The sequence below is a fragment of the Pteropus medius genome, unplaced genomic scaffold, assembly GCF_902729225.1.
Source record: "Pteropus medius unplaced genomic scaffold, Ma_sr-lr_union100, whole genome shotgun sequence".
In the NCBI taxonomy this organism is placed as follows: Eukaryota; Metazoa; Chordata; class Mammalia; order Chiroptera; family Pteropodidae; genus Pteropus; species Pteropus medius.
In genome coordinates, this window is record NW_024342474.1 from 11,321,604 (window position 1) to 11,337,567 (window position 15,964).

Consider the following 15,964-nt stretch of genomic DNA (forward strand, 5'->3'; position numbering starts at 1 on the left):
AATATAGGAAATCTCTGCATCTTCCTCTCAATTTTGCTGTGAACCTAATACAGCTCTAAATATTTAAAGTCTTTTATGAAAGAAAAAGAGTATTCAGTTATTTCAGAGATCAAGAATATTTTGCCCAACTTCAATATTCATAATTAGATAAATTTTCTTAGGGATTTTGAAGTTAGCCAAACTATCATTTCCATCCCTATCTCTATCTTGCCTTCAAACTTCATCTTAAAAACAAAAAGAAACAAATGTTTAAAATTTATCACCCTCACCTATTGAAGAAATTCACATGTAAAGATCAGAGAGTCTTAATAACATTAAATCATTCATAAATTTGTTGAATGATTTACTTTAAAAGTAAATTGATTTTCTGTCAGGAACAAGTATTGTAGAGTCATGATTGATACTAAGCTATTTTATCCCAATTTTTATAAGTCTGGCCATCATAATGGTTTTTTGAGCCCTTTTCCAGTTTGGCTTTAAGGGTTTGTTCCCTAATCATTTTATACTGTTTTAAATAATTGGGAGTAAAAATTAAGAAATAAGTATCTAGCTCTGTCCTATTTTTTGTTGATAAGGTTATAAAAGGAAATGTGTTGATATGATGAGCCCCCAGATCAGCCCACAGTGAGTGGACACTGCAGAAGCTACTAGGCCTACTTCTACCCCACCCCCACTCCCCAGTGAGTCATTGTCACTCAGCTCTCGTGGGACATTTTTCTTTTTATGGAACGAGGATGCAGTTGGTCAGAGCCTGTGTTCTAAGAAAAGAGGTAATTTTGATATTTGCTTATGAGCGTGCTATGGACTGAATTATATCCCCCTTAAATTCACATGTTGAAGCCCTAACTCCCAGTGTGACTATCTTTTGAGGTAGGGGCTTTTCACAGGTAATTAAAGTTAAATGAGCTCATAAGGGTGGGATCCTATGCTGATATGATTGGTGACCTTACAACGAGAGGAAAAGAGAGAGATCTTTCCTTTTCTATGGACACGTGCAGGGAGGAAAAACCATGTGAGGACACAGCAGGAAGGCAGCTGTTTTCAAGCCAGGAAGAGAGGCCTCACCAGAAACCAAATTAGCTGTCATCTTGATCTTGGACTTCCAGCCTCCAGAACTGTGAGAAAATTAATTTCTGTTATTTAAGCCACCAAGTCTATGGTATTTTGTTATGGCAGCCCAAGCAGACTAACGCAAGGCAGGAAGAAGAGGTAAAGCACCATCCAGGACACAAATAAATGGTATAGAACAAGCTGATTTGTCCTCTTCTCTTATGTAGTATCCTCCAGTCATCCCTCTCTCCCTCTCTCTCTATTCTGCCTCTTGATTTTGGTGTTTATCAAAGTGTTTCTGAAGAGTGTTGAAAATGGAAGAAAGTGCTTAGTGCAATGCTAGGAGGAAGCGTGTACTGTGAGCTACGTCATTATTGGTCCAAAATAGATGCTCTTTAGATAAATTTAAGGGAAACCTTCCCACACTGCTCCTGGGGGGTTACGAAAGAATAAAAAAATATCCAAATGGATAACTTCAATAACTACGAGATTTGTTTTTACTATAACCCCAGAACACTAGAGGCCATGAATACAGGAGGCAAGGCTCGTGATGGCCCTAACATTCTCAAACAGTACTACTGTTGTTAATTTTCAAGTTTCCTGTTTTATTAAACATGTATTTAAAAGTCTAGTTTAATTGCATTGCGGTAAGATAATGCAGACTGTGAAATCATTGTTTGTGAGAATTTTCTATGTTAATTGGATCACTCTTTTGTTCCATTTATTTTGTCTTCTTCAGGACTACCAATCGTTTTGGATTTCCATTTTCTATTCTCTCTATCATCTTCTTTCACATCATGTATCTCTTTTTTGATTTTCCTCTGGGACAACGTCTCACTTAAGATTCTACATCACTGCCTCCATTTAATATGATTTCTAGAGTGGATTTTAATTCTATCATTGTGTTCCTGGTTTACTTGAAGTACTCCTTTATTTTATTCATTTCATTTTTCATCTCATTCTATGGTTTTAAAGTTAACTTTATCTTCTCTCATGGCTTCCAGCCACCATTTCATGAGGGGTTGTTTTCTGACTTAGCATTGTGGATACCAATTTCCTGATGCTTTTCTCAGGATGCTGGAGTGTTTTTTTCAGGGGTGTGTGCTTGTCTCCTAAGGCTTCGGGGTAACAGTCTGTTTCACGGATTCAACAATGTTTTTTAAATTAGGACTGGTTTTCCCTGATGCATCATTTAATGAGATGAGACTTATTCTGATTTCTTATTAGTTGAAAGTAGGGTGTGTGCTTTGCCTCACTCTCTAATAACAGTGATTGTATTAATTCTCAGATCTCTTGTTGGAGGGAAGGTTGCTGTGCATTCTCTCTACAGTCATGGCCTAATATGGCCCTGATTTACTTAGATGGCTTCCCAGCCTTCACATAGTATCTGATTTTCTGATGCTTTCAACCACTGGAGTAAATGAAACACTTCAATTCTTAGCTGGCTCTGCTATTATCGTTTTCTATTTCCGCAAAATGATGATATTTTGGATTTTCTATCTTCCCCAAATAAATGATATTTATTATATTAATGCATGTTAAGTACACAGCAAAGTGTCCCTATGGCTGCATTCATAGACATCTTCCAAACCTATTACGTAAGCTAAGCACCCAGCACAACTGCTGCTAATTCTAATCTTAAATAGCTCTGAATTTAAGGGAAAGAAATGGATCACATTTCCTTCTGACACAAATAAGGCCTGGCTGGGTAAATGTGCTTCAGGTTTTCTTTCCTGTGCTAAAGTATAAAATCACTAAAATTCACATAACTTTAAACTATGTAAAGAGAGATGAATGTTCAGCATTTGTTTGCATCCTAATGTTTCTGAATCATAAAATGATGCACATTAAGGAATGTTTTATCACTTTGTTTTAAAAGCACTACCTCCATAAAGTAACGCCTGCAGAACTATATATACATTTGCAGAGCCTGGGGCAAGGATATAAATAAGACCATGGATCTCTGCATTGAAAAGTTATAAATCAAGGTAATAAACTTATACAAAATATGTTCTATCTTCCTATCTTGACGAATGTGCCCACTTAATGACCTATAAGACAAGGTTTGATTTAGAATTCTCAGTGTCTGCTACCAGAAGCGGGTAGCCTGGGGAGAGCCAACCCTGGGCCTCATTCCTCACTTCCAACTCTGTCTTGAACTCTGAGGGACATAACAGAATGTGGATGGATACCGCAGCCTGCAAACCAGCTCTGTGCACAACATGCTCCCATTCCTGGCAAAGAGCTCCCCCTAGGTCATTCCTGGAAAAGGTCCTGTGCAGACCACAGGAACAGGTTTGGGGTCATCTGGGCAAGGAATTTTGTGGTCCCAGGTATCCGAAGTGGAGGCGGGTTCGGGGTGAGCATATTCCTCTAGGCCCACAGATTTCTTGCTCCATGAGGCCAGAGGAGAGTCAGAGTATGGCAAAAATTATATTTAAATTTTAAAATCATATTATGTGCAGAATATTATCACACCAAATATCAACACTTTTAAAGTAAAAAAAAACAACAACAAAAAAAGGTGGTTGGAATTGGGAAAAATAGCATTAATTGAACTATGATTGTATGTAAACCCTTGGTTATAGGATTTCATAAAGTACCTTAGTGAATCTTCTTAATTAATCCTGTGAGGTAAAATTATCATCCCCACTTCACAAACGCAGAGACTAGGGCTCTGAAAAGTCAAGGAACATGTTCCAGGCCACAAAGCAATGTGGAGTGAATTCAAGATTTGAATCTGCTTTTTTAAAAAATATAATTTCTTTCCATTCCCTTAATTTATAATAGAAGAATTTCTGCCTTATCATAATTATTGCAATCTTATTTCCTCTTCTGTTGCAATATTCAACAATGGAATTTATTCATTGCTACGCACAGTGGTTTCATATTTTTGTCTCATAAAAATGCCCATATAATGCTGGCTGAAATATCCACTTCTTAAACATTTATTTAGCTCTATTTTGAGTTCTTTATACAAATTAAATCATTTAAACTTCAGAATAACCATATGATTTTACTCATATGTGGGATATAAAACTGAAAGCAACAGACAAACATGACAAACAAGCAGAGACTCATGGACACAGACAACAATTTAGCGGTTGCCAGAGGGAAAGGAGATAGGTAGGGATAGAGGAGTTTAATTATACGATGATGGAGAAAAATTTAACTTTGGGTGGTAAATGCAATATGCAATACATATATGACATATTACTGAATTATACACTTAAAATGTATATGACTTTAACCAATGTCACCTCAATAAATGTAATTTAAAAAAGGACAACTCCTTGGGTAGATACCACTACTATCTCCAGTTTTACAGATAAGGAACACTAAAGCAGACAGGTTAACCGATTTCCCCAAGGACATACAGCTAGTGATATAGGAGCTGAGGTTGAGCCTGAGCTCTCAGCCACTGGCCTCCAATGCCTTTCACCTTTGTTATCGTTCCATGTTGATTGCATAGTGGCAGGCAACTGCTATATTTACAATGTTCACACATATCAGCCACAGTCAAGACTTTATCTTGAGGGATTTTATCAACTGACAGAATGAAATATAATTGTGCCGTATTTTTTAATATACCCCTATCTCATAATTACGTCTGCTCTGCCTCAACTCTTCTAATCGCTCTCAGAACATCTAATCTAGAAACCCAGGCACCACATAAAACATAATGATGAACATCAAAATGCTGGTTCCTGGATACTTTCCAAATTCTAATTTCCTTCTGCTCTCTTCAAATGGCTTGGCGCATTGGCTTCTTTCACTTGCTGATACATTCGACTTTACACCTTAGTTCCTGGTCACCTCACCTCATTTGCGATTGGTAATGTTCCTTCACTCTGTTTTCCTTCAGAAAGAGCTGGCCTCTCTACAGCTCTCTTCCTCTGGCAATGGTTTCACCAAATCACTGGCCAAAGGCCTTTTGCTCCATGCTTACCCAGACTCCTAAGATGCCCCAAGCAGCAACTGTACTCCCAAGCCTGACCTATCTGAGAGGAACATAGGAAAATGTGGGCAGCTCATCTGTTTTGACACAGACTCAGAGAAATAGGCACTGTACCTATAATTTATCTACCATCTACAGCACCTCCAATTCACTTGCATCACACTCTAGCATGAGTGATTAGAAGTGATTTTCACTTTTACATGTTTTTCTTCAACTATTCATTCTAACAAATGGAAATCACTGCATATTTATGTGGTGAATCTCAAGTTCTCTCACAAAAGAAACTGGTATGTTTAGCTTAAATGACCATAGGCATATTTTAGAGATATTTCAACATCTGTCCCTACTTTGCAAAGGCTTAGCTTTTAAATTACACCAGAAAGAATGCATTTGAAAACATAAGGCTATGAGTATCTACAAGAAAACCACATCAGTGAGACTGTTAAAATTTTGCTTAAGTAAACATTAGGAATGTGACAAATTACTAATTTCCTATGAAAGCTTGTAAAATTCCAGCTGAGAACTCTGAGTTGGGGGGTAAAGAGAGAGTAGAAATAAGAATGGTTCCCTAACCTCAGAGACTCCTCCTGCTGTCTAGATTTTGAATGAAAAGATGTCACCTGTTGGCTGAGAAGTTATCATCGGTCTTTAAGACTGTTGCTCTCATCCACAGACTCCGCTTCAAGATGTTCATATAGAGATTGTAGATCCTAACACTATGCTGATGGTAAGAACAAGTCCTTTGCCCCCAGGGAAGTTAGAAATATCTAACTGAAATCTATACCATCAGAAAAATTTATCTTCATTATCAGAAAAACAAAGAAATGATGATAACCAAAAAATAACCAGAACTCTCCAGGAAAGTAATAACAGTGTCAAGGTACAGCATAGTACAGATCTCTACAACTTACCTTAAGCTCTAATCTTAAATATAATCCTGAACCCATAACGTTTTCCTTTTTTAGACTGTCTTACCATTTCATTTAAAATGTAGATCTATTCCAAATTCCTGGTCAGCTATTTAATGAAACACTGACCTCAGATGTATTTGCATTTTATGCTGTATTTTTACAACAGAGAAATATTTTAACTGTTTCATAATTTCGTAATGAGGATTGTTACTGATTTGGGTACTTAGGACATGTTTTAAACATGGGAGCCATGCATTTATTCATATTTATATTCTGGTTTGTTTAAATGGGCCATATATATTCTGTATCATAAAAAGACAATGATTACAATTAAAAAAAAACGAAAACAGGTATCAGGACTTCTTGGCAAAATAGCTTATTCCAGGTCTGGGGAAGGAAATAAGTAAGTGAGCCTGGAACATCTTGTCCTACCAAATAGTAAAGAAGTTATCAAAATTCTTAGGATCATGTCAAAAGAACTCAGGAACCAACTTAAAGATGTTCCCACTGGCCAAAAATGTAATAAATTACACATAAATGAGGATGAGAACTATGATGGCACTTAAATTTATTATTTCATAGGATACTTAAAGAATACTTGCTTATCGCTGTTACATACCAGAAAATTAACTCATAATTTTGAAATCTCTTAGGTAAAGAGTAAAAAACATTTTTGCTTACTTTTAAAAATAAAAACTGGGTACCACCGGTAACCAATCAATAAGCGATAAATTTCTCATTGATATCATTCTAGCTAATGAATAAAAGAAAAATAATAGAAATGTATTATCACCAATTTGAACTGCTTAATAAACAAAAGATCTAGGTTCTTGAGCATCATTGGTTACTACCGTCATAAAAAGTGACATGGTCAGACATTCATTATGAGCCTCCTGATGAAAGAATTCAGTATCACTCCTAAAGTAGTTGTATGTGCCAAAAGTAATAACCTGAATCTTATCAAGCTGCCAGATTTGAATACTAAAGTAGAGAAAATACAAAGGATGGAGGAACATCTTAAACTACACTGTGGGTATGCAAATAGCAAAATCCAGACTGTGGGAATTGTCATAAAACGACACGCCAGTACCTAAAATTTCAAGGATGAAAAAAAAAAGATAAAGATGGAGAGATAACCTAAAGATGAAAATTGACATAAAAGATTTATCAACTAAGCACAATGTGTGGGTCTCATTTGGATTCTGATTCGAACAGGAACGTTTATGAGGCAATTGGAAATTTAAACCCTGGATGAATATTCGATAATTGATTAAGAAATTCTTATTAAGTTTTTAGTGAGATAATGACTTTGTGGTAACATTTAGAGATATATACTAAAATATTTACAGATGAAATGATATATCCAAGATTTCTTTCAAAATAACATGGGGTGGGGAAGGTGGATGAGAGTCTGGACAAGGAAAGATCGGCCATGGTTTTATAGCTGTTGGGGCTGGATGATGGGATTCATTACCCTGTCCTATTTTGTGAAATGTTTAAAGTTCTCCATAGTAAAAAGCTAAAAACAAAACCATCCAAAGTACACAGGCATTTTTTTGTTTATATTCTACTTTCAATGTTTAACCGATTTTGAATCTTCAAGGGAACAAATTTATCAGGACTAACTTAAAAAGCTGGTATATATTCATGATCTTCATTTAATATTTGCAAAGGCACACCATTTTTTTCTAGGAAAAAAAGAAAGTGCAAAGGACAAAACTTCTTTATTTTATTTATTCATATGTTCACTTACTTCACCAAATATCACCTGTACTCATTAGGGCTATTGACATTGAAAGGAAAGTCATTCTACACAATAAGACCGTATTTGTGTATGTTATTATTTTAATACAACAGAAATTTACCAACATTTAGGTACCAATTGCCTATTTGCTAAAGGTAACCAGGTAAAAAAACAAAACCAGAACTCTCTCCTGCTTATATGACATAAGCCAACTTTTAAAACAGTATACAAAATAAATTTTTTATTTGAGCACTTTGAGCTATTTCTAATAATTTACTTTTGAACAATCTATAATTGTGCCATTTATTCTAAAAATGATAACATCGGTTTTCCAATATCTTGGCCTGTCCTTTACTTTATTCCCTTTCCATATCTAATTTTTCCATTTTCCAGTGTTAGAATCTAGTTATCAATTAGTTTGCTATGTCTTATGTCAACAAATGTTTAAGGGACACATAAGAACTTGCTAAAATACAAACCTGTCTATTAAAAGGTAGAGTGATGACACATCAAAATCCTAATTTCAAATTGCCGATATGAACCTAGTAGCTTAGTTTAATCTTTTCATGATTAAATAATTTTGCTGTTTCCCTCTCAAGATTTTTATGACCCATTGTTTCTTCTTTGGGTCTCTGAAAATAATCCTCTTCTCATGTCGTTATCCTCCAACATCCCATCATCCACTTGTTTCAAACCCAGATAGATGTAAAGATTCAGGGGCTTGGGTTCCATCCGAATGGAATCAGATCAGATTGTTCCCACAGGGTCCTTAAACTAGGGAGGCCTGCATGATATACAACTAAGAATAACTGTCCTTTAATTAAGGGTTTTTTCCCTCTGTTATTGTTTGGTAACAATATCAAAACATTTATGAAATGTTTATCCTCACAGATCCTGAAGTGCACTTTTTTGAGTCATTGGCTCATTTTCAATTACTGAAATAACCAAAGAAAGAACAAACAAACCAAACAAGTAAATGGAAAAATACATTTTCTTCCTCCTCCTATTTCTTTAGTGCAGAGTCTGTTCTCATTTATGATATTTATATCAAGATTCCCTTTCTTGCATAAAATTGATAATTAAAAGAAAAACACTTACCCAGAACAAGAAATTGAAGATAAACATAGAATATTTTACACAGCCACTCACACCTGCCATGTCGGAAAAGGATCAGGAATCCAGATGCCGTGAATTTAACTGTTCGTTATAAGACTGTCCTGCAATATGCTCTGGAGTAATGTGTCTGCAGAGATTTCCGTGCCCACGGTTTCAGAGCAGAAATAAAAAGCAAAGAAGTGGGATCGGGTGGAAAGGTAATCTAGTTATTAAAGTGGATAAAAAATTAACCCACACATTTAAATATCACAAAGGCTATCTTTAGGTAAGTATGTTCTTTTGCTTGTCATGGCTTCTGGGGCACTGGGCCAGGATATTTATGATTCCTTTCTCAAAAACTGCTTCCTCTAAAGTAAACAGATATCAAGTTAAGGGAGTGGCGCTGAACCGTGGAGAGAGTGGCACAGCGATACTAACTTGTTAGGTTTCAGAAACCACGACCTGACTTGCCTGCCTTCTATTTTGACTATTCAGAAATAAGACTGTTTTGCTCTGAGATAAAGGGACATTGTGTCTCAAATCATTTTTTGCATTGCATTTTCTCATGCAAAATTTCAGATACCATAAAATGTATTTAGAAATATGCCAACCCTGAAGGCTTAGACACAGCAACCTTCTATCTTTAACCCCAGAAGAGTGAGAATAACCTTTACATGTACCTGCCTTCCAAAGCTTCTAGATTTATTTCAAAACAATTTCATGGAGCTGCCTTAAATGCTGCACAGTTGGGGGAATTGGGGAGGGAGAGGCTGCCCTGCTTATCATAAGCCCATTCAGTTTTTATCTTTATTTCTTCACGATGTGAAAGAAAATAATTCTCAGAAGTCATTCTCTGACTGCCCTTATTATGTTCATTTTATAATGGCTAGTCATTTTGATAGTTCAGTTTGTTTTTAAGGCGGATGCTATACTTCCCTTTCTTTGATAAGTTATGTCTAGCAAAGCTCCTCACCACCAACTCAGTTTCTGGAGTCCTGGTCTCTTGGATAAAAAATTCAGAATGAGAAGGTGGTCATAGTTCAGTGACCAAAGATTGTACAGTTTGTTTCTAGTGCTAATAGAAGGCAGCTGATTCAGGTAAAGGCAAAATTCTTTGACCTAATTAGGGAGGTGTGGACTGCTATTGTGTAAACAATTTGGGTCATGCTAGTCTCCACATCCTGCCTCTAAAAGGAAGTTTTTTCCCCCTGAAATAAAAGCACTCTATACTTTGAAAACTTTTGGAAAAAAAGTAATTCTTTAAAGTCTTTAATTTCTATACAATAAGCAAGCATGGACTTCTAAAAAAATTGAATAAAGAAATATTTTTCTAATTGTTACTGACATACGAAGATGCTTTTGAAACAGTCCCACTCCTTGACTATAAACATACTATGTTTTTAATGTATTAGAAGTAATAACATTTAATGTTAAGGCGAATTTAGGATTAATTGAAAAAAATAATTGCTTAATGTATAAATAATCATTAAAATTGTTGGTGTCTGTGCTGTTTCCTCCTAGAAATGGAAATCATTTTATAAATATCTACTGAGATATCAGTATATATAGGATTATTCATAGCTAAAAGAAGAGAAAGGTTTTGACTAAATGAAAAACTGATAGATTTATAGGCCTAGAAATGATTATTTACCATTTACAGGTAAAATCAAAAGAAACATATAGATTAAAATACTGTTTTGTTGACAAGTATATATTGAGTACCTAACGAATTTCAATTTGGGATAGATTTTTTTTTTTTTTTTTGTAGACGTTGAATCTCCTTAAAAAGAATAAGGTCTTTTAGTTAAATCATTATTGAGCTCTGAAACACAAAAATCAATGGATATGTTTTTACAGGAAAATTACTCTACGTAATAGACTCCCCAGTCCAATTCAAAATTTATATGAAACAATTCACTCTTTTAAACTTCTATCCCAGTAAGTGTGATAAGTACATATTTGCCCAAGCTAAATACTGTAGAGTCATTTTGTATTCCACCTTCTTTCTTGTCTCATATCCAATCATATCCCAGTGTCTGTTGAGCTTTTAAATTTCCTTCGAATCTGTTTCCTCTATCTCATTTTTCTTCCACTGTCATTATTCAGCCTTTTATCACCTCTTACGTGAGCCATTTCAATAGTGTCATAATTAGTTTCCCTGCCAGTTTCTTTTCACTTTTTATTTGACTTAGTACTCTAGAATTTCCTCTCACTACTCTAGAATTTTCTCTCTTTTTATTTCCATAATTCTCTTTGTAAAATACTGATTGATCATGTAATTTCCCTGATTATATACCAAGGTAAAGATGCTTTTGTGTTACCTACTTAATAAATTTCAGACTCCTCAGAAGGACACTTAAAGCACATGACAAGATCGCCACCCATCTCCCAGAACTTTATCCAGCTCCTTTCTCCCTGGGCAGCCTCTACTCTTTGGCTCCATAACCACAAAAGTATTTTGCAGGACTAGAATGTACTTTCGTATTTTATGCCTCTATGCCGTGTCATTCCTTCTGCCTGGAACATCTTTTTTCCACCTTACCTACTTAGTGAATTATTTTAAACATCCCTTGGTGCTCAGCTCAAATGGCACTTCCCCCGTTCGACCTCTGCCTTCCTCATCCACTGCCTCTAGTCTGGGTAGATGTACTTGCTTCTCAATCCTGATGCCCATTATAATTTGAAAAAGACTTTAGTCTAAAATTGCCATCCTTTATAACATTGATTTTTGTCTCTGCCCTATTTGATTTTTTATGCTTGAAAGACCAAGATCCTGACCTACTTATCTCTATACCCACAGGAGCTGGCACTGGAGATGAAGGGATGTGCAATTGCAGCAAAGATTCCCAGAAAGTCCAACTCGGGATTTCTTCATGGAGTTCCAGAGAACTACCAACATGTTACCCCTCCTCCATAAAAAAAAAAAAAAAAGTAAACTATCAGGTAAAGAAAAATAGTTTCTTAGTTGAGGATTATCAGAACCTTAACTTGCTAATATTTGAGAACTTGACAAAGTACATAGCAATTCCCAAACAAATGTGATCCCACAATATACATTTGAAAGACATATCCTTGGACCAGTATTACAACACTTACATATAGAAAGTCTCAAACAACCCCCATATTTTATACATGAGAGAAGAAGCTCAGAAAGATTGAGTAGCCCAAGTTTACAAAACTGGTTAGTGTCAGAGCTCTTTCTAGAAATGAGGTGTCATGATGATCAGATCAGTATTCTGTTCACTTGCATCAACCATCTCTTGAGTTATATACTATGATTATGCGTCAGTTTTCCAACTTATCTTAAGAAACTGTCATAGAACAGATGTTTAACAGTGGAAAGTTGAGGGAAGGGAGGGGTTAGAGAGTATCAATAATAAATCTTAGACCCAAGGAAAGATCAGGCTAGGAATGAGAGGCGATGGAGAGTGGGATATTATAAGAAATAACAATTGAAGGAAAGGGCAGAATGAAAGTTTTAATAAATTTAGATGAAGTTTTCCTAATGTTGCCATCATATCAATTATTATCACTCATAGTGAATGCACACAGTGAGCAGGATGAGGATTCATATCTGATTAATAATGAAAACTCACGAGGGAGTCTTATTGGGCTAGGTTTCAATAGCAGTATATGGACCCTGGCAGGGAAAAGAGAGATCCCTTGTGCTCAGAGGAGAGGAAAGAGCATGAATAGAACCATCAGATACCTTACATAAAACATGGCATTTTCTTTAGGTCATCAAGCAAATCAGGCTTATATTTGGACTTGAATCAGAAAGCAGCCGTAGATAAGAGGTTTATTTTTTCATCATGATCATGTTTCCCTCTACAAAATACACCCAATAATTCATTCAACAAATACAGTGAGTGCCTACCATATTCAAGGCACTATACTAGGTGCTGGAGACACAGCAGTTTACAAAACAAGATAAAAATCTGTCTTTATGGGGAATTTTACAATATATATACAAATATATCAGGTAACTAGATTTTAGAAACAAAAATATAAGAAGATTTGGTTTCCAGAATCTAGTTACGTAATATATTTGCCAGTGGGGTAGGTACTGAAAGCCCAATTATGTGTTTTAGAGAAAAGATTATATTCTCTTTATTTTATGTATTCTCCCATTATCATTGTGTTTATTTTGTATTCTCCCATTATCACTGTATACTGTATGGATATTTTTTTTATGACATTATAACTATTCCATTCATTTTCCTCAAAAATTGGTAGTAGTAGCAAGAAAAAAGATGCTGTAGGGTTTCTTCCTCATGACTGTGGGTGTGTAAGTGCATGAGGTCTTCATTCTAAACAATTAGAAAGTTCTGGTGGTGCTCTTTAGCATGAAGAGAAAGTTCTGGTGGTGCTCTTTAGCATGTCTCATTTTGAAAAACCATTTTTCTTATTTTTGGAGAGTTGAGGTTGCTCACTTATGGGTTTTATGACCCTTTTTACAGGAGCAGAGCCTTGGCCCTTGTCCTCTAGTCCAGTTCCAGCATTCCCAAGACCAACATTCTTATGCTTTCATTTGAAAGCAATGGTCTGTGCTTCATACCCTGTGTGCTTATGAAGCTTGGCTCGTAAAAACCTTTTGCATATTCCCACCGGGATGAAAAGCATTTGGTATGAGAATAATCCCTCTTCTTCCTTTGCAGGATATTTTGAAGTAATAATATCTACTTGTAGTATTAATTCCAGCTCAAAAATAAAGTATGGCTTGGAATTGTCATTATGAAGTAGCAATATAGTGTCCACAAAAAATGGATAGATCACCAAAATCTATTGTTAAGTCTCATAAGACTGAAGCAAAATGATACAATAATTAAAAATGCAGTTTCTAATCTAGAGATGCCTGTGAATTCTTATTAGGCCTCACTGCAGTGTTCATATACTCCTTTAATACTTGCAGCAATTACAGCAAGAAGAAAAAGAGGCCAGTTTCTGGGTGGGGTCTAGGGTCAGGTCCTCGGCTTGGCAGCCCCCAAAGCTCAGCTTGGCCAGCCCTTTCTAAAGGGATCTGTTTCTTAGGATGGATTCACCTTAAATGATCTCACAGAAGCCAGAATGTCAATTTCCTAGTTTATCATGAGATATCCACCTATCAAGCCATCCAGCACAAGATAGTGGCTGATCAGAAAATCCTCTTCCTATAAGAAAACAGCACAGAAACTTGAGCACACTCAGTCAGTTTCTTGGGGCGGGGTGGGGGGCAGGGAATTCATTAAAGGCATCAGTGAATGCTTTGCCAAGATTTGATGGGCTGATGAGTCTAGAACCATCCCAGGGAGCCAAGAGCCAAATCCTGCAAACTAAGCCCTCAGTGGTGGCAGATCCTCTCCCTGAATACTGCTGTGACATGCCACCAAATTCTTTGTCTTCCAGGTTGCCTTCTCTAAACTCTATTCAGTCCATATCCCCTCTGTGATCACAGTCTATCCTCAGACAAAGAGACATGAGAATTGACTAGGTATCTATTTACCAGACTGTTATTACAATTCAGTTCTACTTCCAAGATCACATTTTAATTGCATTTTAGATATTTCTGAAATTCTTCACTTAAACATGACTATACTCTTGGTCCATTCCTATAGATTTTATGAGTTAATTTCTCAGAGGTCAATCTTATTTTCTCTCTCTAAATCAGCATGTGTGCCCACGTAAAGTCTACAATACTCAACACGAGAATAAAGAATACAAAAGAGAGCTTTGTAATCACCAACCCAGGACCATTGGATACTCTATTCTTGTGCTGAATATTTGCCTGGTTGTTTGCTTTTTAAGTTTAAAGTTTAAATGCCAACCTGCTTTTTCATGAGTTCTCTTTGAATCAGTCCTTTGTTTGGTCAGTTCACAAGGAACACATTAGCTGCCAAGCATGATTAGGCTCTGAGGTAACAGTGATTAAGAGGTAGGGAAATGATTGGAGGCCACCAACACAAATTTAAAAAAGAAAAAAAAAAAAGAACTAGAATAGGGAGAGGACGTTTTCTGCTGCTTATATCAGATACCAGATTCTCAAATCGAAGGAGTCAACAAAATGTTACAATGAATTTAATACAAGCATGCCCCATGACTGGTCAGAAATAAACAGACATTTTACTCATAATGCTAATTAGGATCCCACAAGTGACTAATTCTAACTTAGAAAGGTTTATTCAGCCTCACACAGTGGGAGCATATTGTGTGGCTACTCTGGTTTCCAAGGGAAAATGAAATAACGGGAAGTCATCGTAAAAGGTCATTGATCAGAAAATTCCAAACTTCCATTTCGCACCTTTATAAGAAGCAACAAAATGTATCCCAAATAAGCTCAGGGAAAAGAGAAAAGAACTCAGAGTCTGGTTTGAATTATTTTTTAAACCACCGAGAGTCCTATTTAGATTTTCCTTGAGCACTTGGAAGACTTAATGCTCTCTTAACGTAGGAAGGCAAAAGAAACTGAGATATTCCAGGAAACCTGTGGCTTAACGCAGAAACCATAGTTCCTGAAACAAGAAGACCTGGCTGCATTTTTCTCACTGCCGTCCCATATGAATAGATCACCCCAATTTCAATCCATATCAAATAAAAGTACATGTCTTTAAGAATACAAAATCCGGGGTGGCTCCATAGTGTAGTGGTTAGCATGTCTGCTTTACATACAGAAGGTCCTGGGTTCATTCGCTGTGTGCGCCAGCCCCCCCTCCAAGTACATCAGGCCCCCCACCCCCGAGTGAGAGGGAGAGGGGTGGCTCCTGGGCCCGGGGCGCCAGGCCTCAGATGACGAGTGTGTTGGAGGAGACACCCCACCTTCAGAGATCTGGTTCTTAAGGGGAAACAGCAACATCTATCAGGGGTGGAAGGGAGAGGGGAATTAAGAGGGGGGGAAAAATAAGAATACAAAATCCACACACAATCTTTCCAGAAACCAGGCTTGAAATACACCATTTCTCCTAGAATTCTCTTCCAGTTCCTTTCTCCATTTACACTCAAGCATGAACGTGTCCTTCCATGACCTTCTCAGGAATTCCTTTACTCATTAACACCATGATTAATTCAGAAAAATGCTTCATTCATAGGCCAACTATGTGAGGAAGTCAAAAATTTTTTAAATAAGCTACCCTGAGGTCACTGAAGTGCCTATGGGTAAAACAAAGCTGAGGGGTTATTTTGCTTTAGAGAATCATACTGACCTGTAATTTTGCCTACATTAATCATTAAACC

At 36.4% G+C, this 15,964-nt stretch overlaps 1 protein-coding gene and 1 long non-coding RNA gene across 2 annotated transcripts in view; one reads left to right on the top strand and one right to left on the bottom strand.

The window, feature by feature from the left end:
* Positions 1-9,158, bottom strand: part of TSPAN8 (tetraspanin 8) — a 31,749-nt gene extending 22,591 nt beyond the window's left edge. Inside the window, exon 1 of the mRNA XM_039866020.1 lies at positions 8,762-9,158. Coding sequence (XP_039721954.1) covers positions 8,762-8,821 — 60 coding nt within the window. The 5' untranslated portion in view covers positions 8,822-9,158. The remainder of the gene's footprint in view (positions 1-8,761) is intronic.
* LOC120605070 (uncharacterized) lies at positions 704-15,353 on the top strand. The gene is made up of 3 exons (XR_005653515.1): positions 704-770; positions 11,559-11,701; positions 14,406-15,353. It is a non-coding gene; the product is annotated as an uncharacterized LOC120605070 (long non-coding RNA).
* Positions 15,354-15,964: the final 611 nt, after the last annotated feature.